The 23,884-nt window shown below is 52.9% G+C and overlaps 2 protein-coding genes across 3 annotated transcripts in view; one reads left to right on the top strand and one right to left on the bottom strand.

The window, feature by feature from the left end:
* Nucleotides 1-16,992, top strand: part of LOC119928905 (tyrosine-protein phosphatase non-receptor type 11-like) — a 28,453-nt gene extending 11,461 nt beyond the window's left edge. Inside the window, exons 3-16 of one of the 2 annotated variants that reach the window (XM_038747416.1) lie at nt 2,693-2,887; nt 5,973-6,165; nt 6,267-6,386; nt 10,232-10,345; nt 10,816-10,912; nt 11,212-11,291; nt 12,142-12,297; nt 12,912-13,043; nt 13,427-13,581; nt 13,968-14,035; nt 14,457-14,608; nt 15,578-15,678; nt 16,152-16,258; nt 16,367-16,992. In XM_038747416.1, the coding sequence (XP_038603344.1) occupies nt 2,693-2,887; nt 5,973-6,165; nt 6,267-6,386; nt 10,232-10,345; nt 10,816-10,912; nt 11,212-11,291; nt 12,142-12,297; nt 12,912-13,043; nt 13,427-13,581; nt 13,968-14,035; nt 14,457-14,608; nt 15,578-15,678; nt 16,152-16,236 (1,648 nt within the window). In that variant the 3' untranslated portion in view covers nt 16,237-16,258; nt 16,367-16,992. Of the gene's footprint in view, nt 1-2,692; nt 2,888-5,972; nt 6,166-6,266; nt 6,387-10,231; nt 10,346-10,815; nt 10,913-11,211; nt 11,292-12,141; nt 12,298-12,911; nt 13,044-13,426; nt 13,582-13,967; nt 14,036-14,456; nt 14,609-15,577; nt 15,679-16,151; nt 16,260-16,366 lie in introns of both variants that reach the window. The other variant, XM_038747415.1, reaches the window with a different exon arrangement.
* A 5,024-nt stretch (nt 16,993-22,016) lies between these two features.
* Nucleotides 22,017-23,033, bottom strand: RNF223 (ring finger protein 223). The gene has a single exon (XM_038747507.1). It carries the CDS (start codon nt 23,031-23,033, stop codon nt 22,308-22,310), a length of 726 nt encoding a protein of 241 aa, XP_038603435.1. The 3' UTR covers nt 22,017-22,307.
* Nucleotides 23,034-23,884: the final 851 nt, after the last annotated feature.

Raw genomic sequence — 23,884 nt, 5'->3', positions numbered from 1 at the left:
GATGGGAGAGATACCCGTGAGAGCTCTGCCTGTCAGGTCCCCCAAGCCACTTCCTGGAAGGGGGTGTCTGTGGTGGGGGGGGGGGGGGGGGGGGAGGAATGGATAATTACTTCTATGGGGTCAGGGGCATCTCTGCCAGGAACTGACACCCCCGTTCCCTCCCCAGCGGTTCGAGCCAGGAGTGGGAGGCGTTTCCTGTTTGTTGCTGCTGCCTCCACAGTTTTTTCTGCAATCCTACTGGGGCAGGGGCTGGGCTGAGGGGCCGGATTTAGGGGCAGAGACTGGACTAAGGGGCTGGCCATACTAGAGGTGGGGGACAGACACTGGCCTGAGGTTGGCTGAACTTGGGTGGGGAGGACAGAGGCTTGGCTGAGGAGCTGGACTGGGAGCAGGGACTGGCCTGAGAGGCCAGAATCAAGGACAACTATTGGGCTGAGGGGCTGGCTGGACTTGGGGACAGGGGCTTGGCCGAGGGCCCGGACTGGGGGCTATGACTTGACCAAGGGGCTGGACTCGGAGGCAGTGATTGGGCTGAGGGGCTGGCCAGACAGGGAGGCAGGGAACTGGATTGAGTGGCCAGACTGGGAGACAGGGACTGGGCAGAAGGATCAGGTTGGGGGACAGAGACTGGGCTGAGGGGCTGGACTGGGGAACAGTGATTGGGCTAAGGGACTGACCAGACTGGAGGACAGGGGCTTCTAGACTGTGAGCCCACTGTTGGGTAGGGACCGTCTCTATATGTTTCCAACTTGTACTTTCCAAGTGCTTAGTACAGTGCTCTGCACACAGTAAGTGCTCAATAAATACGATTGATTGATTGATTGTACAAGAGGCCAGACTTGTGGGTAAGGACTGTGCTGAGGGGTTGGGCTGAGGAGCCAGACTGGGAGATAAGGAGCAGGACCAGAACGAGGGCCGGAGAGCGACCATCTTTCACCAGACCCCGGAGACTTGCCACCTCACTGTGATCATGCTAAGGCTAGGGCAAGCCCAAGACATTGAACCAGAGAAGCCCAAGGCCTGGCCCCATTCATTCATTCATTCAATCGTATTTATTGAGCGCTTACTGTTGGCAGAGCACTGTACTAAGTGCTTTGAAAGTACAATTCAGCAATAGAGACAATCCCTACCCAACAATGGGCTCACAGACTAGAAGGGGGGAGACAGACAACAAAACTAAACAAAACAGGTACAAGTGTACTTATCAGGATGAAATCACTGAATAAACAGATGAATGTACAGTTGAATATACCCAAGTTCTGAGGATGACTTAAGTGCTAAGAATGACTTACTCTCTGCCCATCTCTTTAACTTAGTTTTAAAAGTTAAAAAGTCAATATAATCCATCCAAAGAAACAACTATGATTACTTAAATAACAAAAAAGGTAATATTGCTTTGAGAGTATCACCTCAACCTTATTTCAACAACTAAAGAGCCCAACAAAAATGAATGACCCACACTACTTTGAACAAACATACATCTCTAAGTTCAAATAAGCTGACACACAGTTGTTAATTATAGTATTTGTTAAATGCTTACTATATGCCAAGCACTGTTCTAAGCACTGGGTTAGATACAAGGTAATTAGGTTGTCCCACATGGGGCTCACAGTCTTAATCCTCATTTTACAGATAAGTAACTGAGGCACAGAGAAGTTAAGTGACTTGCCTAAAGTCACACAGCTGATAAGTGGAGGAGCCAGGATTAGAACCCATGACCTCTGACTCCCAAGCCCGTGCTCTTTCCACTATGCCAGGCTGTTGATCAATCCTAACCCCAACCCCTTGTTGCAGACTGGAGATGAATTTTCTACACTTATACCTAAAGAAACTAAAACCCAAGAAATTGAAATGAATCATGACACCTCAGTAGCTGGTAAAACCAAGGCTACAAATTCAATAAAGGATCCTAACTCGTGTAGAAGATCAATATTTTGAAGAGACAATTCTTCCATCATCTTCAGTCATGTTCACGACCCACAATTCTTCCTGAGAATTTGCACCCAGCTCCGATTAGTGATGCTAGGTAGATCTCAGTCCCCAGGGAATGATTTGTGGCCCCAGCCACAACCTGCACACCTGCAGGGAGCCAGCTGCCAGGCCTCCCGCAGCTTCAGTCTGGACCCTGCCTGGCCCCCATAAAGGGCTTTTTCCTGCGGGCGGATGGAGCAGAGCGGGGACAATGGCTGACTGTTTGGGGGGACTGGGGGAAGCCCTGGTCCCCGACCTCTGGCGGGACCCTGATCTGTGACTCAAATTTTCCTCTCTGATTCTTTGTCTCCTGTGCCCTTCCCCCTCAACCCCTAGTCTCCCAGGCTGCTGGGTTCTAAGACGCCTTTGTGCCGGGCAGTGAAGGGGCAGTGCCGTCCCCAGGAATGGGCTGTATGGGGGAGGGAGAGAAGAGTAGAAAATGAAGCACTGCTCCCTGTCCTCCCAAGAGGCACCTGCGGGGGGGCAGTGGTTTGTCTTGGTTCTTTCCTCCAAGGAAGAATAGTCTTCGTACTTTCCTCACCTCGCCTCCTCCATCAATCCCTCAGCAATGCCCTCTCTGATCCTCGGCACCAAGGCAACCCCCGCCCCCCCACAATGTGTGCCCCTCCTCCATGACATATGGACCCTTCTCCACAATATGCCTGTCCCACCTCCCTGATATTTGTGCCCCTTTCGCACAATGCACGTGCCCCTTCTCCAGGCGGAACGAGGAGGTGACCCACATCAAGATCCAGAACACGGGGGACTACTATGACCTGTACGGCGGGGAGAAGTTTGCCACCCTAGCGGAGCTGGTGCAGTACTATACAGAGCAACAAGGGCTGCTGCGGGAGAAGAACGGCGATGTCATCGAGCTGAAATTCCCCCTCAATTGCCAGGACCCCACATCGGAGAGGTGGGCAGAGCTTGGTTGGGCAGGGCCTGGCAAGGGTGGAGTCCACTACAGTGGGAAAGGGTGGGCCAAGATGGGGGGCAGTGACTGGCCAACAGCTCCGTGCCCCACTGTCCGCTGAGTGAATTGTGAAGCGAGTGATTATCTAGCTTGGGGTTCTCACCGGTGGTAGTTCTCAGCAAACAGCACTGTCTCTAACAGCTTAGGGAAAGCCTGATCAATGTTGACCCAAGGGAGGCTTAATAGTATTTAGTGAAAGAACTAAAAATAATTAAGGGGAATAGAACTGGTTAAAACTAACTGGTGAGGAGTTTCTGCTTGATGCAGAGATGGATGGGCAACCATTGGAGGTTTTTGAGGTTCAGTCAGCGCTTAGAATAGTGCTTTGCACATAGTAAGTGCTTAATAAATGCCATTATTATTATTATTATTATTATTATTTATTAAGTGTTTACTGTGTGCAGAGCACTGTACTAAGTACTTGGGAAAGTACAATACAGTGCAGTTGATAGACACAATCTCTGCCCATAAAGGTCCTTACAGTCTAAAGGAGGAGACAGACATCAAAAAAAATGACAGATAGGGAGTATAGTAGAGTATAAGGAAACATAAATAAGTGCTTTGGGGCTAGCGTGAGTATAAAGGAGCTTAAGGAGTACACAGCCAAGTGCAAAGGCGATGCAGAGGGGAGGGGAAATGAGAGTTTAGGGAAGACCTCTTTGGTATATAATTTTAGGAGCGTTTTGAAGATGGGGAGAGTGGTGGACTGTCGGTTATTAAGTGGAAGGGAGTTTCAGGCTAGAGGGAGAACACAGGTAAGGGGTAGGCAGCAGGATAGATGAAATCAAGATTCAGAGCGTTCAAAGAGTGAAGTGTGTAGATTAGGTTGCAGTAGAAGTTCAGCGAGGTAAGGTTGGACAGGGATAGTTGATTGATCAGTCAATCAGAGGTATTTGAGTGCTTTCTGTATGCAGAGCACTGTACAAAGCGCGTGGGCAGTGTGGCTCAGTGGAAAGAGCAAGGGCTTTGGAGGCAGAGGTCATACATTCATTCATTCATTGTCCTATTTATTGAGCACTTACTGTGTGCAGAGCACTGTACTAAGCACTTGGGAAGTACAAGTTGGCAACATATGGAGACAGTCCCTACCCAACAGCGGGCTCACAGTCTAGAAGGGGGAGACAGACAACAAAACAAAACATGTGGACAGGTGTCAAGTCATCAGAATAAATAGAAGTAAAGCTAGATGCACATCATTAACAAAATAAATAGAATAGTAAATACGTACAAGCAAAATAAATAGAGTAATAAATCTGTACAAACATATATACAGGTGCTGTGGTCATGGGTTCAAATTCTGGCTTCACCAACTGTCAGCTGTGTGACTTTGGGCAAGTCACTTAAATTCTCTATGCCTCAGTTACCTCCTCTGTAAAATGGGGATTAAAACTGTGAGCCCCCTGTGGGACAACCTGATCACCTTGTAACCTCCCCAGCGCTTAGAGCAGTGCTTTGAACATAGCGCTTAACAAATGCCATCATTATTATTATTATTATTATTACCCCACCCACCTGCAGACAAGGTACAGGTACCATCTAGTGGTCTCTTTTAGAACTGCAAGATTAGGAGTGGGTGTGGACCAAGGGACAGTGACCGGAAACTAGAGGAGTAATGACGATAGTAATTAAAGTACTTGTTAACCGCTTCCTATGTGCCAAGCACTCTACTAAGTGCTGGGGTACATACAAGGTAATCAAGTTGTCCCAGGTAGGACTCACAGTCTTCATCCCCATTTTACAGATGAGGTAACTGAGGCACAGAGAAGTTAAGTGACTTGCCCAAGGTCACACAGCTGGCAAATGGCAGAGTTGGGATTAGAACCCATGACCTCTGACTCCCAAGCCCATGCTCTTCATGGGGCTTCACTCTTCCTAGTGTCTGGGAGAGTGTCTCTGGGGCATGGGGCTCCCCTCTCCAGAGTGGCTGGGAGAATATCTCTTAGGCATGGGGTTCCTTCACTGATGGGCCCAAGTCCTTGGTTGGGTGGAAGCAGTCTGACGGCCTTGGATCACTGCTGCTTTGGCACCTCCGGCTCGTCAGGTGCCCGCTGATGAGGTTTGAGGGTTGTGGCAGGTCACTGCAGGTCATGATCCTGAGTAGATTTCTATGAGCCTCTCTCACATGTCCAGACAAAGAGTACTGCAAGGAGCAGGATACAGCTGGGAGCTCAACCTGGCCAGGGGCAGGACAGTTTTATCCAGTCATGCCAGAGGGGACAGAGGCACAGGGTGCAGGGTGCTGGAGATCAGGAGAGCCTGGGGTCCAGGGGCAAGGATGGGGGTGTAGGAATCCAAAAAGCATGTACATGTTAGCACAAAATGGGTGGTATCCAGGATGAGCTATTTTGATAGGAGGACTGCAGTGTGTGTGTGTGTGTGTGTGAGTCTGTGGGATGTGAGTGAGTCTAAGTCTGTGTACGTGTGTGGGTGGTGTGTCAAGTGTGTGTGTGTGTGTTTGCATGTGTATTGTATTTGTCCTTGTGTCATATGCTCCCGATATGCCTATCTCCAGTCTCTTCCCACACCTTTATTCATAGATTGTGAGTTCCTTAGTGAGCATGGTCTGTGTCCAATTCCCACCTTTTTTTTTTAAAGATATTTGTGAAGAGCTTACTGTGTGCCAGGCACTGTACTAAGTGCTGGAGTTGATACAAGGTAATCAGGTTGGACACAGTCCCGGACCCACTTGGGGCTCACAATCTTAATTCCCATTTTATAGATGAGGTAACTGAGGCCCAGAGAAGTTAAGTGATTGGCCCAAGGTCACACAGCAGGCAAGTGGCGGAGCTGGGGTTAGAACCCAAGTCCTTCTGATTTCCAAACCCAAGCTCTATCCACTAGGCCACACTGCTTCTCATGTATTCTTTTTCCCAGAACTTAATACAGTGCTCTGAATACAATAATGCTTAATAAATACTATTACTACTAAAACTGAGTGTGTGTGTGTGTGTTTGTGTGTGTGTCTGTGTGTCTGTGCATCCCCTGGGTCTGGCCTCTCCCTGAGCCTTACCCCTGCCCACTCGGCCAGGTGGTACCATGGCCACCTGTTTGGCAAGGAGGCGGAGAAGCTGCTCACGGAGAAGGGCAAGGCGGGCAGCTTCCTGGTGCGCGAGAGCCAGAGCAAACCAGGCGATTTCGTGCTCTCCGTGCTGACGCATGAGGACAGGACAGACACAGGGGACCGCAGGGCCCGGGTCACCCACGTCATGATCCGCTTCCAGGTGGGGGACCGCGTCGGGATGGAGCACTGCGTGGGGGCCAGGCTGGGGTGGGAGCATGGACCCCCAGGGTCACCCCAGCGACTGCCCCCCCGCCCCCCCAGGCTGATGGAAAGTATGACGTGGGAGGCGGTGAGAGGTTTGACACGCTCACAGATCTGGTGGAGCACTACAAGAAGAACCCAATGGTGGAGAAGTCAGGAGCTGTGGTTCACCTCAAACAGGTAACTTGGGAACCGGGCAGCGGGCGGGGGAGCCACTTTGCTGGTGGAGGGGGGGGGGACCAATAATAATAATAATAATGGCATTTGTTAAGTGCTTACTATGTGCAAAGCACTGTTCTAAGCGCTGGGGAGGTCACAAGGTTATCAGGTTGTCCCATGGAGGGCTCACAGTCTTAGTCCCCATTTTACAGATGAGGGAACTGAGGCACAGAGAAGTGAAGTGACTTGCCCAAAGTCACACAGCTGACAAATGGTGGAGCCGGGATTTGAACCCATGACCTCTGACTCCAAAGCCCGGGCTCTTTCCACTGAGCCACACTGCTTCTCTGCCCCTGGGGGTCTGGTCTGGAGAGGAGAAGTTTAAGGTGCGACTGGTGGGAGCTGGCAGAGACAGGCTGTTTGTGGGGAGGAGGCTGGGCTTCAATCAGTGGTATTTATTGAATGCTTACTGCATGCAGGGCACCGTGCTATGTGCTTGGGAGAGTACAATTCAACAGAGTTGGCAGACAAGTTCCCTGCCCACAAGGAACTTACAGTCTACAAGGGGAAAAACCGGGAGGGGCCATCTGGATTCAGCATCAGGATAAGGTTCCTGAGGGGAAGGTCGGGGTCAGGGGATGGGGGCCAGTACCTAATCAGAGTAAAAACTGTGATGTTTGTTAAATGCTTGCTCTGGGTCCAGCACTATGCTAAGTACTGGAGCAGATACAATTACATTCAGTTCCTGCCCCACTTGGGTCTCACAGACTAAAGGAGGGAGAACAGGCAACTAATCTCATTCACCCATTCATTCATCCATTCAATCATATTGTTGAGTGCTTACTGTGTGCAGAGCACTGTACTAAGTGCTTGGGATAGTACAATACAATTATAGACAGACACATTCCCTGCCCGCAACGAACTTACAGTCTAGAGCAGGGGAGACAGACATAAATACTTGGAAGGCTTCTTGGAGGAGATGTGCTGTCAATAAGGCTTTGAAGTGGGGGGAGAGTAATTGTCTGTTGGATTTGAGGAAGGAGGGCGTCCAGGCCAGAGGCAGGACGTGGGCTAGGGGTTGGTGGCAAGTAGGCAATATTGAGTCACAGTGAGAAGGTTAGCACTTGAGGAGGGAAGTGTGCAGGCTGGTTTGTAGGAGGAGAGAAGCGAAGCAAGGTGAGGTAGGAGAGAGCAAGGTGGTAGAGTGTTTTAAAGCCAATGGTGAGAAGTTTTTGTTCGGTGCAGTGGCGGAGGGGCAACCACTGGAGTTTTTTGAGGTGCGGGGTGACATCCATTCTAGAGATGAAGAAACAGAGGTACAGAGAAGCTTCTGCACATAGTAAGCACTCAGTAAATACCATTGATTGAAGTTAGATGACTTGCCCAAGATCACACAATAGGCAAATGGCAGTGTAAGGATTAGAACCCAGATCTCCTGATTCCCAATATTATGCTCTTGCCATTAGGCCATACTGCTTCTCATGCTACCACTTGGGTTCCCAATTGTGCAGATAATAGGGGCCAGTGCCAATCTATCAATCAGTAACATTTACTGATAATCTACTGTGTGCAGAAGAATTGATCAGCTGGTTGTGTTTGTGGAGCACTTACTGTGTGCAGAACACTGTACTAAGTAAGCCCTTGGGAAACTACAGTAGTAGACACAATCCCTGCCCTTGAAGAGTTTACAATCTAGCTCGAGATAAACTTTTAAAGAAGTTACAAATAGGAGGAAGTAATTGAATATAATGATGTGTACATAATCAATGAATGGTTTTATTGGGTGTTTCCTGTGTGCTCTGTGCTAAGCGCTTGGGAGAGTACAGTACAACAAAGTTGGTAGACATATCCTCTACCCAAAAGGAGCTTACAGTCTAGAGGGGGAGACAGAAATTAAAATAAACTATGGAGATGTACATAAGTGCTGTGGGGCTGAGGGTCGGGCATATACAAGTACAAGGGTGATGCAAAAGGGAGACCGAGTAGGGGAAATGAGGTTCTGAAGTGGCAATTTTGGGGATACAAGGAGGGGAGATTAGGCATTAGTCAGGAGTAGCTTCCTGGAGAATATGTGACTTTGGAAGGACTTTGAAAACAGGGGAGGGCTGCGATCTGTCAGATAAGAAGAGAAAGGGAGTTCCAGGTAGCAGGGAGGAGGTGATAAAGAGGGAAGCAGTGTGGCCCAGTGGAAATAACACGGGTCCAGGAGTCAGGGAACCAGAGTTCTAATCCTGGCCTTGTATAAGTCACTTAATTTGTCTGGACCTCAGTTCCCTCATCTGTAAAATGGTGATTAAATTCTTGTTCTCCCTCCCTTTGAGAGGCAGGGACTGTGTCCAATCAATCCATTGCTGGTATATATTGAGAGCTTACTGTGTGCAGAGCATAGTACTAAGGGCTTGGGAGAATACAGTTCAAATGACTTGGTTTATTTTGCACCTAGTAGGAGTTTGAAAAATACCATTCTTCTTTTTCGTCTTATTATTATTAAGAGGTAGGCGATGGAAAAGTTGTGAAGTTGGGAGTGATGTACACTGGTGCCTTATGGTTCCCAGCTGTGGGGGTGATAGGGGTTGGTACTCTAGGAGATCTGAAAGCATCAGCTGAGAAGCCATGTGGTCTAGTGGAAAGAGGAATCAGAGGACCTGTGCTCTCATCCTGTTTCACCACTTGCCTGCTGTGTAAACTTGGGCAAGTCACTTAAATTCTCTGAGCCTTAATTTTCTCATCTTTAAAATGGGGATTAAGTCCTACTCACTACTACCTAGATTTTGAAGGGACTGCATCCAGCCTGATTAGCTTGGGTCTACCCCAGCATTTAGTACTGCGTTTGGCATTCGTTCATTCAATCGTATTTATTGAGTGCTTACTGTGTGCAGAGCACTGTACTAAGCACTTGGGAGTTTGGCAGATAGTAAGCACTAAACAAATACTATTATTATTATTATTATTATTATCCCAGCTGTGGGGGCTGGTATCCTCAAGGATTCCAGCTGTGGGGGCGATGGGGGCTGGTACCCTCGAGAATCCCAGCTGTGGGGAGAAGCCACTGTTTCCCCACACCTATCTGGGCGGGACTTCCAGGCTCACTCACTCTGAGTCGCCAACCTGACCCAAAGGCATCTGAAGGGCTAGAACAGGTCCCCAGTTGGATCTCTATGACCCCTTATCCCTGAACAACCTGTTACATCCCTAACTGCCCCCAAAATGACAGGCTCCCTGCCTATGACTTTACATAGAAAATGTGTCCACCAATTCTATTACATTGTATTCTCCCAAGTGCTTAGTACAGTGCTCTGCACATAGTATGCTGGGCCCATAAACCAGAGGTCAATGGATCGAAACCATCCTCTGCTAGTCATCCGAGAAGCAGCGTGGCTTAGTGGATAGAGCACAGTCCTGGGAGTCAGAAAGACCCAGGTTCTAATCTCAGCTCTGCCACATGTCTGTTGTGTGACCTTGGGCAAGTCACTTAACTTCTCTGGGCCTCAGTTACCTCATCTGTAAAATGGGGATTAAGACTGCAAGCCCCATGTGGGACAGTGACTGTATTCAACCTGATTAACTTGTATCTACTCCAGTGCTAAGAACAGTACTTGGCACATAGTGCTTAACAAGTACCATTATTATGATTAATAAGTGCTCAATAAATGCCACTGATTGATAGCTAGATTGAGTCCTCTCTGAAGAAGAGGAGAGCTGCCCACATCTGGGTGGGGGCAGGGGGCTGATCAGGATGACCTCAGAGAGCTCCGACTGACTGTTCTAAGATGGGAGGCTCCATGGTGAGGGGCAGAGGGCCTATGAAGTGGAGGGAGAGCAGAGCTGACTGTGCTGGCTGACCCCCTGCATGCCCCTCCCCGCAGCCATTCAATGCCACGCGGATCAATGCAGCCAACATCGAGAACCGGGTGAAGGAGCTAAACAAGACGGCTGATCAGAGCGAGAAGGCCAAGCAGGGCTTCTGGGAGGAGTTTGAGGTACAGAGGCCAGGCAGCCTGAGCCCGGAGGAGAACTGGGGAAGGCGACCCCCAGACCCTGGAGCTCCTCCCTGAAAGCTGGGCTAGGTTCTGCACCTAAGTGGGCGAGGCCCCAGTCTGGAAGCTGAGGTGGGAGAAGTTGGGGAGGAATACAGGCTTGGGTTCCGCTGCTCTGGACCTGCCCCAGATGCACTGAGGGACCTTGGGACAATCCCTGTGTCCCCTTGTGCACAGTGGAGGGAGGCAACACAGGGATAAGAGCCCTGAAGTTGCTACTGGAGACATGCCTCCATTCCCTGTGGCCTCACTGCCTCAAGCACCTCCCTCCCTGTGCCCCTTCTCTTGCTCCAGGAAACAGGCCCCTCCCTCCACTGACCCAGCCCCCAGGAAATAGGTCCCTCTCTCTGCAGATCCCACCGCAGGGAGCAGGCCCCTTCCTCACTGGGCACCATTGCTCCCTCCCGTGACAGATGCTGCAGCAGCAGGAGTGCAAACTGTTGTACCCACGCAAGGAGGGGCAGCGACCGGAGAACAAGGCCAAGAACCGCTACAAGAACATCCTCCCATGTATGGCCCCCTCCTCCTCCAGCCACCTCCCCAGCTCCTCAACCCTATTCGACCCTCCCGGAGCTTTCCTCTCCCCTTCAACAGAGAGCCTCTGCACCACACGCCTATCTTTCCCATTGGCTGTTGGTGATGTCCGTCAACCCTGGTCCCCCGATGGCCTTCCCTTTATCCGAAACTACTCCCATGGAGAGGGGGTGTGGCTGGAGGTTCCTGAAACAGGGACCTGTACCTCCCCACCCCACACCCTGCTACCACCCCCAGTTCCCCATCCTCCCAAGTCATGTGGTTTCTTCTCCCAGTCGACACGACGCGGGTGACTCTCCAGGAGGTGGACCACAGGGTGCCAGGAGCCGACTACATCAACGCCAACTACATCCAGGTGGGGGTGGGGGCAGGGACTGGGGGCTGTGGTTCTGGGATGCTGAGACCCTCCCCTCCCCTGGAACCAGGAGGTGCTGCAGAGAAGCCTGGGGCAAAGGAGGGGGCATTTCTCCCTGGAATGATTTGGCAGTGACCTCAGGCCAGGGGTCCTCAACACCAACCCCTTCCCGCAGCCCTCTACAGCAGACCTCCCCACTTCCAAAATAATGGAGCTAGTGAGCGTGCTGCTTCCAGAGGGAACAGAAACCCAGGAACAGAAATCCAGTCCCCCCCGGCTCTTTCTCTCTGAGCTTATTGGTATTAACTTCCCCACTTCTTCCCGGGCAAGCATGGAATAATTCAGCGTTGTCTTGATCACGTGAGGGTCTCTCACTCCCCAGCTGTCTCAGAGCTGGGACTGGTTCTCTGTGGGGACATCGGGGATGGGAACCTGCTCAAGCAATTAATCAACTGTATTAATTGACCACTTACTGTGTGCAGAGCACTGTACTTTCTGGGCTTTCTCCAAAGCTTGGGAGAGGACATTAGAACAGAGTTGGTAGACACGGTCCCTGCCCACAAGGAGTTTTCAGTCTAGAGGGAGAGACAGACATTAAAATAAATTATGAATATGGATATCAGTGTTAAGAGTGGGATGAATAAAGGGTACAAATCCAAGTGTAAGGGTGATACAGAGGGAGAGGGAGTAGGGGAAATAAGGACTTAATTGGGGAAGGCCACTTCTAGGAGGTGTGATTTTTATATAGTGACTCCCCAGATGACCACCTTCTCCTGTGTGAAGGAGACTAATGCCTGGTGGCTGTTGGGCCAGGAGACAGAGATGTGACTTCTCCCTTACCTCTTTTCAGAATATTGGTGAAGACGGGCAGAGTTCGGAGCAGGGCAAAGTGTATATTGCCACACAGGGTTGCCTGCAGACCACTGTCAATGACTTCTGGGCCATGGTGTACCAGGAAAATTGCCATGTCATCGTCATGACCACCAAGGAGATGGAGCGTGGACGGGTCAGTGGGGTGGCCTGGAGGGTCCCCCCTGTGCTCACACAGCCCTGGGGGAAGAGGCAGGGGTGATGATAGGGGTGGGGTTGGGAGGATTCTCCCCTTTGTACAGGATGAGACCAGAGAGGGTGAATGTATTGCCCATGGTTACACAGCAGGCTGGGCCTGAATTGGGGTTGGAGCCCAGGACTCTTGGACTCTTTCCTGGATCAGGTTCCAGACTGGAGCCCATGTGCTGGTCTCCCCATGATCCTCCTTTTCTAGCATCTTTGGGACCCTGGAGCTGCACCTCTCCCCAGTGGGACTCTAGGATGTAGATGAATAAAGATCAGAAGGGCTTCACTGCCTTCTCCCCACCAGGGTGCCCAAGCTCACACAGCAGACAAGTGGTAGAGCCAAAACACAAGTCTCAGGCTGGTGTTGGAATGTGGAACCCTCTACTATTCTCTCCTAGCCTTTGTACAGACAATTCCCTGGGCCCTCCTAGAAGGGCCTAGATCTGTTTCTTGGTAATGGAGCTGTTGTCCTCCAAGACATCCTGCTTTGGAGCCAATGGGAGCCTCCCCCAACCACCTGAGGCTGGGCTTGTCTAATCTGTACCCCTCCCCGTCTCCCACCAGAACAAATGTTTCCGTTACTGGCCAGACAAAGACTCCAGCAAGGAGTTTGGATGCATCTGTGTGCAGAACACGGAAGAGCGTGAAGCACAGGGCTATTTACTGCGGGAGCTGGAGATCAGGCGTACGGATAGGGTGAGCCCCTCTCCCCACCACACCTGGGCTACCTCCCCAGGCCCCTGGAGCTATTCTGGACACTCCAGACCCCCGCCCTCTCCTAGGAGAGAGGATCACTCTGTCGACTGACTGTTGCTCATTTGGCCGATCTGTTTTCCAAGCCCTGTGCTGCAGGGGTCTGGCCCCTCACTCCTGCTGGGATTTCAACCAAGGGAAGGGGGTTGGGCTGACTGGCTGTAAAGGGAGGGGAGAGGCCTGCCTGCTCTGCATCTTGGAGGCTGGGAGTCGAGATGACTCTCCCTGTGGTCTGGTGTCTTGGGGCTGGTGGGGCGGGGGATGCGTTGTTGGCCAGCACTCCCCTCCCCAGCAGCGGCTAGGCTGACTCACCTGTACCTGGTCAGGAGGAGCAGCCTCGGAAGGTGAAACATTACCAGTACTTCAGCTGGCCGGACCATGGGGTGCCCACTGAGCCAGGCGGCGTCCTCAGCTTCCTGGACCAAGTGAACCAGGCCCAAAGGGGCCACGTCAACACTGGCCCCATCATCGTCCACTGCAGGTGGGCCAGCATGGCCGTAGACAGATGGCGCAGCCAGGGCTCAAACTCCACAACTTGTGGGATCTCTGAGACCTGTCCCTGACCCCTAACCCCAACCCCAACCTTAGTTCTGATGTGGCTCTTGGTTTCAGTGACATTCTCCTATCAGCTGTCCCCCGGGAGCCCCAGGTCGGCCACTCGAGGTCATGCTTGTCTGCCCACGCTGTGGGTGCTGACCCTTGGGGACAGGCCGTGGGCATCGCATGGGTGGGTGATGGTGGGGGTGGGGAGGAGCCTTCCTGGCACTGGGTCGGCAGGGGACTTGGTCTCGTGTCCATTCTCCGGGAGGGGCCTCAGCGGGGGCGGAGATGGGGCCACGGCAGCTCTTCACACGGCTCAACCCTCAGCGCGGGCATAGGACGCACAGGGACCATCATTGTCATCGACATCCTAGTGGATGTGATCCACCGGCAAGGTAGGCTCTCCCCCAGGGCCCCTGCCACTGGCTAGGGGAAGGGGTGGGTGGGGGGGAGGAACAGAAGCCCTCCTGCTGCCACAAGCCAGTCTTAAAAAGAGCGGGAACTGCTGACTCTACCACCTAGCACTGTCTGGGACTCCTGTCCTGCCCCGCCAAGGCCCACCACACTCTCAAGCATTGATCCAACTTCTCCTCAGCCAAAGCCCCTACCTATCACCCTGCAGTGTTTCCAGCCACTGCCCCAACCCCCTCACTCTGCCAGGGTCCCAGCTGCTGCCTCACCTCCATATCCCTCCAATTGCTGCCCCTGTCCCAGAGATCAGATGGGTTTTCCCTTCCTGGAGCCCGGGGGGCAGAGGAGGGGCTGGGAGCTTCTCCCTGAGCACCCCCCCACCCTCAAGGGTTCTCCGCTCCCCAGGGCTGGACTGCGATATTGACATCCCTAAGACCATCCAGATGGTGCGACGGCAGCGCTCGGGCATGGTGCAGACTGAGGCTCAGTACAAGTTTGTCTACATGGCACTGCAGCAGTTCATCGAGACCGAGAGGAAAAGGCTGGAGGAGGAGCAGGTGAGCAGGCTCTGGCTTGGGCCTTCCCCACCATTCATTCATTCATTCAATCCCATTTCTTGAGTGCTTGCTGTGTGCAGAGCATGTACTAAGCACTTGGAAAGTACAATTCAGCAACAGATAGAGGCAATCCCTACCCAACAATGGGCTCACAGTCTAGAAGGGGGAGACAGACAACAAAACAAGTAGGCATCAAAAGCATCAAAACAGATAAATAGAATTATAGATATATAAGTATCGTCATTAATTAAATAGAATAAAAAATAAGTACAAATACATACAAATGCTGTGGGGTGGGGAAGGGGGTAGAGCAGAGGACAAGAGTAGGGGCGATGGGGAGGGGAAGAGCAGAGGAAAAGGGGGGCTCAGTCTGGGGAGGCCTCCTGGAGGAGGTGAGCTCTCAGTAGGGCCTTGAAGAGGGGGAGAGAGCTAGTTTGGCGGATGTGTGGAGGGAGGGCATTCCAGGCCAGAGGTAGGACATGGGTCAGGGGTCGATGGCGGGACAGGTGAAAACAAGGCCCAGTGAGGAGGATGGCGGCAGAGGAGTGAAGTGTATGCACTGGGCTGTAGAAGGAGAGAAGGGAGGTGAGGGAGGAGGGGGCAAGGTGATGGAGAGCTTTGAAGCTCAGAGTGAGGAGCTTTTGCTTCATACGAAGGCAACCACTGGAGATTTTTGAGGAGGGGGGTGACATGCCCAGAGTGTTTCTGTAGAAAGATAATCTGGGCAGCAGAGTGAAGTATAGTTTGAAGTGGGGAGAAACAGGAGGTTGGGAGATCAGAAAGGATGCTGATGCAGTAATCTAGTCGGGATAGGATGAGAGATTGCTCCAACAAGGTAACAGATTAGATGGAGAGGAAAGGGTGGATCTTGCGGGACTCGGGCTCAGGCCTTGCACCCCACCCCCTAAGGAGCATCCACAGCCTGGGTCCTCCATCCCACCCCCTCACCTCCCTCCCCGCCCCCCACAGCGGAGCAAGAGGAAGGAGCGCGAATACCTCAACATCCGCTACCAGCCCCTGGACAGAGCCAGAGGGAAAGGAAACCAGCCCCCGGCCCGGGCCCAGGCTGGGTGAGTGTGGATGCAGAGGACCCCCGGACCAAAGGGAAGGGGAGACCGGGTATAGGAGGAGCCCACTCCTCAGTCAGACGGCCCCTGGGATTGAGTGGAGCCTTAGCTGTGAGAATTGTGGGGAGGGGGCAAAGCGAGGAAGAGGGGCACAGCAAGTATGTGCAAGGCCTGTACATTTGCATGTTCCCATAGAGAGCAGGCTGCTCTTTGGGTTTTGCTTCCTTATTTGTTGCTCAGCTCCCCGACCCCCAGATTACGGTTGGGGCAAGATTGGCACCACCCTCCGGGGCTTGGGGAAATCCTTGCTGTTTCTACCAGGGGCCAGCAGAGTCCGGGGCTTAGCCAGGGGCAGGGGTTAGCCCAGGGGTTAGCTGAGGGCGTCCCCTCTCCAGTAGTCACCGGCGGCTCAGCCCGGTCCTTCCCTCCCTGTTCCTGGCCCTTCTGTTTGTCCCCTGCCCTCCTCCTTCCTGCAGCGTGGACGACGACTCTGCCTCGGTCTACGAGAACCTGAGCCTGCAGGGGGCTAAGGTTTTTGGCACCGGCAACACGGGGCGGTAAGGCCCAAAGGACTGAGCCTCCAGGTATGTCTCCATCCTGCCGCTCAACCTGGGCCCCTAGGGGATGGGGGAGAGGGGGTGGTGCCAATCCCCAATTTCTCTCACCCTCCTCTTCCTCCTCCCTGCCCTCCGGACAGGGGCCTACGCTCTCTGCCCTTCCCACGGCTCGCCCATCGCCTGATCCTGCTGCTCCCGCTCAGCCCCGCACGGAGGGATCGCACGGAGGGGAGAGGCAGTCGAGGCCCGGCCCCGAACGAACTTATTCCTGGGAATGACACCCCTTCTTCCCATCCCCTCCAACCCCGCTCTCCCCGCCGGTAACGGGGCTGGGGGGCGGGGGTGAAACCCAGCCCTCGGGCGTCTTTGGAGATTTTTCAGGGTTTTTGCAAAACCTCCTGCGAGTTTTTCCGGTCCTTGTGCCCGCCATGCACATGAGAGTCGTCGTGGGGGGCACTGAGTCCTCAGGAATGGGGGCACTGGAGCAGCAGCTGTTAACCCCGCACCCCGACCCCAGCCCCAGGTTGCGTTGTGGTCTGACTGTGGTTTTGCCATCCCAGAGCTTCTAGTTGCCTCCCACCTCCGGGGATGGGGGAGGAAGATGGGGGCTTCTGGTCTTGGGTCGGGGTGTGAGTGAGTGAGTGAGTGTCAGTGTGTGAGCATGCGGGCATGCCTGGCCGGAGCCCAGAGCGCCCCGCGGCGCACGCGGACTGTTCCGATACTTTGTTGCACTTTGAATAAAAAGTTGTGAGCTCGGCAGCGGGCTGATCTCTAGAAGGTGTCAGTCTCCGTCTCACGTCATCCTTTCTTTGTCTATCCGTCTCACGTCATCCTTTCTTTGTCTATCGTGGCTCAACGGAAAGAGCACGGGCTTGGGAGTCAGAGGTCATGGGTTCAAATTCCGGCTCCGCCTAGTCAGCTGCGTGACTTTGGGCAAGTCACTTAACTTCTCTGTGCCTCAGTTACTTAATCTGTAAAATGGGGATTAAGACTGTGAGCCCCATGTGGGACAACCTGATCACCTTATATCCTCCCCAGTGCTTAGAACAGTGCTTTGCACATAGTAAACGCTTAACAAATGCCATTATTATTATTCATTCATTCAATCGTATTTATTGAGTGCTTACTGTGTGCAGAGCACTGTACTAAGCACTTGAGAAGTCCAAGTCGGCAACATATAGAGACGGTCCCTACCCAACAACGGGCTTACAGTCTAGAAGGGGGAGACAGACAACAAGGCAAAACATGTAGACAGGTGTCAAAACCGTCAGAATAATTGGAATTGCAGCTATATGCACATCACTAACAAAATAGAGTAGGAAATATGTACAAGTAAAATAGAGCAATAAATCTGTACAACTATATACAAGTGCTGTGGGGAGGGGAAGGGGGTATTATCGGACTCCCAACTCCCGTGGATGGGGTGTCAAAAAAAGGGATGAGGGGGTAGGGGGAGGATGTGGGAGAGTGACCTCCGAGCTGCCCCGTTAACCTGTCTGCACCTCCCCACTCTCTGGCGGTGGAGTGAAACTCGGGTGGGGGGAATCCAGGGAATCGCCAGCCCAGCATGCCCTCCCTCCACCTTTTTTTAATGGTAGTTATGGGCCGGGCACTGTACTAAGCGCTGGGATAGATACAAGCCTAGCAGGTTGGATACAGTCCATGTCCCACATGGGGCTCACAGTTTTAATGTCCATTTTACAGATGAAGTAACTGAGGCACGGCTTAGTGGATAATAATAATAATAATTGTGATGTTTGTTAAGCGCTTACTATATGCCAAGCACTGTTCTAAGTTCTGGGGTAGATACAAGGTAATTAGGTTGTCCCACGTCGGGCTCACAGTCTTCATCCCCATTTTACAGGCTAGGTAACTGAGGCACGGTGTAGTGGATAATAATAATAATAATTGTGGTATTTGTTAAATGCTTACTTCATGCCAAGCATTGTTCTAAGCGCTGGGGTAGATATAAGGTAATCAGGTTATCCCACGTGGTGCTCACAGTCTTCATTTTACAGATGAGGTAACCGGGGCACGGCATAGTGGATAATAATAATTGAGATATTTAAGTGCTTACTAAGTGCCAAGAAACTGGGAACTGAGACACAGAGAAGTTAAGTGGCTTGCCCAAGGCCACACAGCAGACAAATGGCAGAGGCAGGTTAGAACTCATGTCCTCGGACTCCCAAACCCATGCTCTTTCCACTGAGCCACGCATGGGTTCTAATCCCACGCCATTTGTCTGCTGAGTGATCTGGGGCAAGTTACTTTACTTCTCTGTGCCTTAGTTACCTCACCAGTAAAATGGTGATTGAGACTGAGCCCCACGTGAGACAGGGACTGTGTCCAACTTTATTTGCTTGAATCCAATCCAGCGCTTAATACACTGTCTGGCACATAGTAAGTGCTCAACAAATACCACAATTATTAGGCCCAGAGAAGTGAAGTGACTTGTCCTGGGTCAAACAGGAAGCGAAGAAGCCAGGATTAGAACCCAAACCTTTTTAACTTCCCGGCCCGTGCTGTATCCACAAGGCCACGCTGCCCTCCAAAAGCGTTGGGAAGGGGGGACCCCAGGAAAGCTATGTGTTTGGAGAACTTTGCCCATACCTACTCTCTGGTCGAGACGGGGTGGAGGTTTGTAATATTTCCTCTCTCCTGTTGCCCTCAGCAGCCTCCGGCCTCGACCCGAGCCCCGCCCACGAAGCGAGGTGCCTGGAGGGTGAGGCTTCCTCCTTGGCCATGGCCCGAGGAGCTGGGATTCCCCCGGCCGGGCGGGGGGCATAGGCTATTTCCCTGAGCCGTCGTGGGCGGTGGCGATGAGGACGACAAGGAGTCCCGTGGAGTCCCTGCTCACTGTGACTCTGCAATCTGGGCCGAGCCCTGGGACTGCCCTGCCCCACCATCAATTATATTTGAGAAGCAACGCTCCGCTTAGCGCTGGGGTAGATGCAAAGCAGAATTGACCGTGGCTCAGTGGAAAGAGCACGGGTTTGGGAGTCAGAGGACACGAGTTCTAATTCTAATTCTGCCATTTGTCAGCTGTGTGACTTTGGGCAAGTCACTTAACTTCCCTGAGCCTAAGTTACCTCATCTGTAAAATGGGGATTAAGACTGTGAGCCCCGCGTTGGACAACCTGATCACCTTGTATCCCCCAGCGTTTGGACAGTGCTTTGCACATAGTAAGCACTTAACAAATGCCATCATTATTATTAATAGACTGTCTCTTCCCTAACCGTTGTTGGGTATGGACATTATATGTTGCCGACTTTTACTTCCCAAGCGCTTAGTACAGTGCTCTGCACACAGTAAGTGCTCAATAAATACGATTGAATGAATGAATGTCTCACATGCCACTCCACCCCTGGTGTTGTAATGACCACTTCAGCCTGTGTCCCTTCCCTCCAGGGATGCGAAATTATTACCTGCCCCGGGCTGGTAGGCAAGCATTTCTCTCATACATCATCATCATCATCAATCGTATTTATTGAGCGCTTACTATGTGCAGAGCACTGTACTAAGCGCTTGGGAAGTACAAATTGGCAACATATAGAGACAGTCCCTACCCAACAATGGGCTCACAGTCTAAAAGACTTACATCTTTTAGATGATCATACATCTTCCTGGGGTGGGCAGCGTGGGTGTAGGAATGAGCGGACCTGTGTTTTAATCCTAGTTCTGCCACTTGCCTGCTGTGTGACTTTTGGCAAATCACTTATCTTCTCTGTGCCTCGATTTCTTCAGCTGTAAAATTGAGATTGAGGCTGTGAGCTCCATGTGGGATAGGGACTGTGTATGGCCTAGTGGCAAGAGCACGAGTTTAGGAGTCAGAGGTCGTGGGTTCTAATCTTGCTCCGCCACCTATCTGCTATGTGATCTCTGCTGTATGACCTTGGGCAAGTCACTTAATTTCTCTGTGCCTCAGTTACCTCATCTGTAAAATGGGGATTAAGACTAGGAGCCCCAAGTGGGACAACCTGATTACCTTGTATCTATTCCAGCAGTGTGGCATGGTGGAAAGAGCCTGGGCTTTGGAGTCAGAGGTTGTGGGTTCAAATCCCCGCTCCGCGAGTTGTCAGCTGTGTGACTCTGGGCAAGTCACTTCAAGAGCCCGGGCTTTGGAGTCAGAGGTCATGGGTTCAAATCCTGGCTCCGCCACTTGTCAGCTGTGACTTTGGGCAAGTAACTTCACTTCTCTGTGCCTCAGTTCCCTCATCTGTAAAATTGGGATTAATCCCCATTTTAAGACTGTGAGCCCCGCGTGGGACAACATGATCACCTTGTAACCTTCCCAGCGCTTAGAACAGTGCTTTGCACATAGTAAGCGCTTAACAAATATCATCATTATTATTATTATTACTCCAGGGCTTAGAACAGTGCTGGTCACATAGTAAGCACTTAAATAATATTATTATTATTATTATAATACTGGATGTCATTAAATCATTATTATTATAATGATTAAAATGGGGACCCAGTATTTGTTCTCTCTCCTTCTTAGACTCTGAGTTCTGTATGGGACAGGGACTGTGTCCTACCTGATTATCTTGTATCTTTCCCAGCGCTTAGTACAGTGCTCAGCACATAGTAAGCACTTAACAAATATCATCGTCATTATTCTAATCGTGGGTCTGTCGTGGGTTCTAATCCCGACTCCACCACTTGTCAGCTGTGTGACTTTGGGCAAGTCACTTCTCTGTGCCTCAATTCCCTCATCTGTAAAATGGGGATTAAGACTGTGAGCCCCAGGTGGGACAACCAGATTACCTTGTATCTACCCCAGTGCTTAGAACAGTGCTTGGCACATAGTAGGCGCTTAACAAATACAATAATAATAACAATAACAACAATAATAATAATAATCTAAAGGCTACGCGCTCTCATGGCGCCATCTAGCGGGCTATGGGACAACGCCCTGGATCGCGGGAGGAGGAGCTGTGGACTAGATTCCCAAATTGCAGTCATCATGTAACTACTGAATTGTCTCGGGGGAAAGAAGCAGTTGCAGTGCCTTGGCCTAGTTCCTATTAGCTGCCTGTCTTCTCTTTTACAGTCAATCTATCAATCAGTGAGATTTATTGAGCGATTACTGTGTGCAGAGCACTGAACTAAGCGCTTGGAAGCGTACAGTGCAACAGACCGAGGGCTTCCAATTTAGCCGCTGCCACCGCCCCCGCTGCGCTTTCCCTAATGCCCTGGAGGGTTAGCGAATCAGTCAATAAATCAACCAATGGTATTTATTGATCGCATACTGTGTCCAGAACACTGTACTAAGCGCTTGGGAGAGTCCAATACAACAGAAAGAACTCAACGGGCCCCAGAGGGGGCCCCATCCCGCTCTCCCCAGCAGAGAGGGTCCCCCATCCCTGCACACGTCGCGTCCGGGGGCTGGCTTTAGTGCGGCCTTGTCCAGGCGGCAGTGGGGCGAGGGGCCAGGACTGGGTGTCGGATGGAGAAGCCCCCCCCCCCGCCCCCGGTTTAGCCGGTCAGTCAGGTGGACGTCCTGACATCATCAACCCAGAGCAGGGTCAGAGTAGCCCCAGAGTCTGGCCGAAGGGAGAATTCTTCACATGAAAAACGCACCTGGTTGTTTCCTCAGAGCCGGGGGTGGGGGACGGGGCTGAGGGTCCCGGGCAGAAACGACCTCTCCTCGGGTGTCTTTGGTACAAAATTATTTATTGTAGAAACGGCAAGGCCAGGGGCTGAGGTCCAGCTCTCCGGAGAGTCCCCGGACGGGCGGGTCAACGCGCCCCAACCGGGGGTTCCCAAGGAAGGGACGGGGGCGCGTGGAGAACAGCAGCGTCGGATGAAATGTAAATACGAACGAGTGTATAGAAAATTAAATATTCCCTCCTTCTTCCTTCCTTCCTTCTCAGGACTGGGAGGGGCGGGGGAGAGGGGCGAAGGGGCTATCCAAGAGGCAGTCACTGCGGACGGGACCGGCCGCCGCGGGGGTCACAGTAGTACAGGTGAGTGGAGTCCGGCCCAGCCCGGCCCGGGTGGAGGTAGGGGGTCGCGGGACCGTCCAGGGTGGGCCTGGGCCCTCCACGCCTTGGTTGGGGCGGGGGTCGCCCCTAGCCTTCTTGGACCCCCAGGGGGAGGGTGGTGGGCGTGGGCGACGTGGCGGGATGCTTCCGCGTAAAGCAGCGCAGGTTGCCCGTCTTGAGCGCGCACTGCACTGGCCACAGCACGATGCAGAAGAATAAGACGAGCAGTGCCATGATGAGGACAAGGCGCTTCCAGTCGCTGCAGGCCGAGCAGCGGGCCAGGACCCCCCGGCGAGGCTGAGGCGGCGGGGGGAGCTCAACTCCGGCCGCGGCCTTGCTCAACCCCACGTCCACGCAGATGCACTCGTGGGGCCCTCCGGCCGCCGGAGGCTGAGAACACAACCTGGTCCCATCCATCCAGACGTGCTGGGGGCACCTCAGCGGCGGGGGCAGCGCGGCCAGCAGGTCCTGGCTGGTCGGCAGGGCGGGAGCCCCGGCCAGGGGCACGGCGGTGGGCTGGCGGCAGAAGGGGCAGGGCACGGAGGGCTCGGACAGCGCGTCGGGCAGCGCCGCCACCAGCCGGGCCACGCACTCCAGGCAGAAGGCGTGCGAACAGGCCAGCAGTTTGGGCGTCTTGAAGACGTTGTCGTAGCCGGTGAAGCAGATGGAGCACTCGAGGGGAGACCCCGGCTTCTCGGGGTCTTGGGGGCTGCCGGGACCGGCGGCGGCCTGGGGGAGGCGAATCATGGGTAGCGCGGCCGAGGGCGAGGTGGGTGGCACGTCCGTGTGCCACACCTGCTGCGGTTCTGTCATGGCTGGAGGGTTTGCGGGAGCGCTAAGAGAACAGAAAGGAGGTAGAGGCAGGGTTAGGGCTCAGACCGCATCTCCCAACCCCCCGTCGGCCCTCCCGCCCCCTGGCACCGTCCCCCGAGATTTCCCAGCCCCTCGCCCCAGTGCCCCAGGCCCCGCAGGGAGCGGGCATTTCCTGCCCCGGCTCCCGCCTGCCCGGGGGAACCAGCTGAGCCGGCTCCTCTCACCCCCCGGCACGCAGGGCTACAGCGCCAATTCGCTCACGGGGGTCGGGGGGACGGGGTGCAGACCGGGAAAACTGGATAATTTAATAATAATAACAATTATGGTACTTGTTAAGCGCTATGTGGCAAGCACTGTTCTAAGTGCTGGGGTAGATACAAGGTAATCAGGTTGGACACAGTCCCTGTCCCACATGGGCCTCACAGTCTCGATGCCCATTTTACAGATGAGGGAACTTAGGCCCAGAGAAGTCAGGTGACTTGCCCAAGGTCACACCACACCGTGGTCTTTGAGGGGAGGGAGCGGCGCCACGGCCAGATGGGGAGCTGAGCTAGACCAGGAGGCCGGTCCTCCCCTACTTCCTTCCTCCACCCCCCAAAACCCCAGTCCCCTCGACCAATGCCCTTCATCCCTGGCCATCAGGCTGCCCCTCAGGATGCGGATCAAGCCCGAGAGGGAGCAGCGTGGCCTACTAGAAAGAGCACGGGCTTGGGAGTAAGAGGTCGTGGGTTCTAATCACATCTCTGCTACTTGTCAGCTATGTGACTTTGGGCTAGTCACTTCCCTTCTCTGGGCCTCAGTTACCTCATCTGTAAAATGGGGATTAAGACTGTGAGCCCCATGTGGGACAA

The sequence above is a fragment of the Tachyglossus aculeatus genome, chromosome 5 (genome assembly GCF_015852505.1).
Source record: "Tachyglossus aculeatus isolate mTacAcu1 chromosome 5, mTacAcu1.pri, whole genome shotgun sequence".
Classification (NCBI taxonomy): domain Eukaryota; kingdom Metazoa; phylum Chordata; class Mammalia; order Monotremata; family Tachyglossidae; genus Tachyglossus; species Tachyglossus aculeatus.
Note: the sequence above shows the minus strand (reverse complement) of the source record. Positions and strands in the feature narration are given on the sequence as shown.

Coding starts and splice junctions, on each gene's coding strand:
- RNF223 (XM_038747507.1), bottom strand. CDS start 23,033: ATGACAGAACCGCAGCAGGTGTGGCACACGGACGTGCCACCCACCTCG.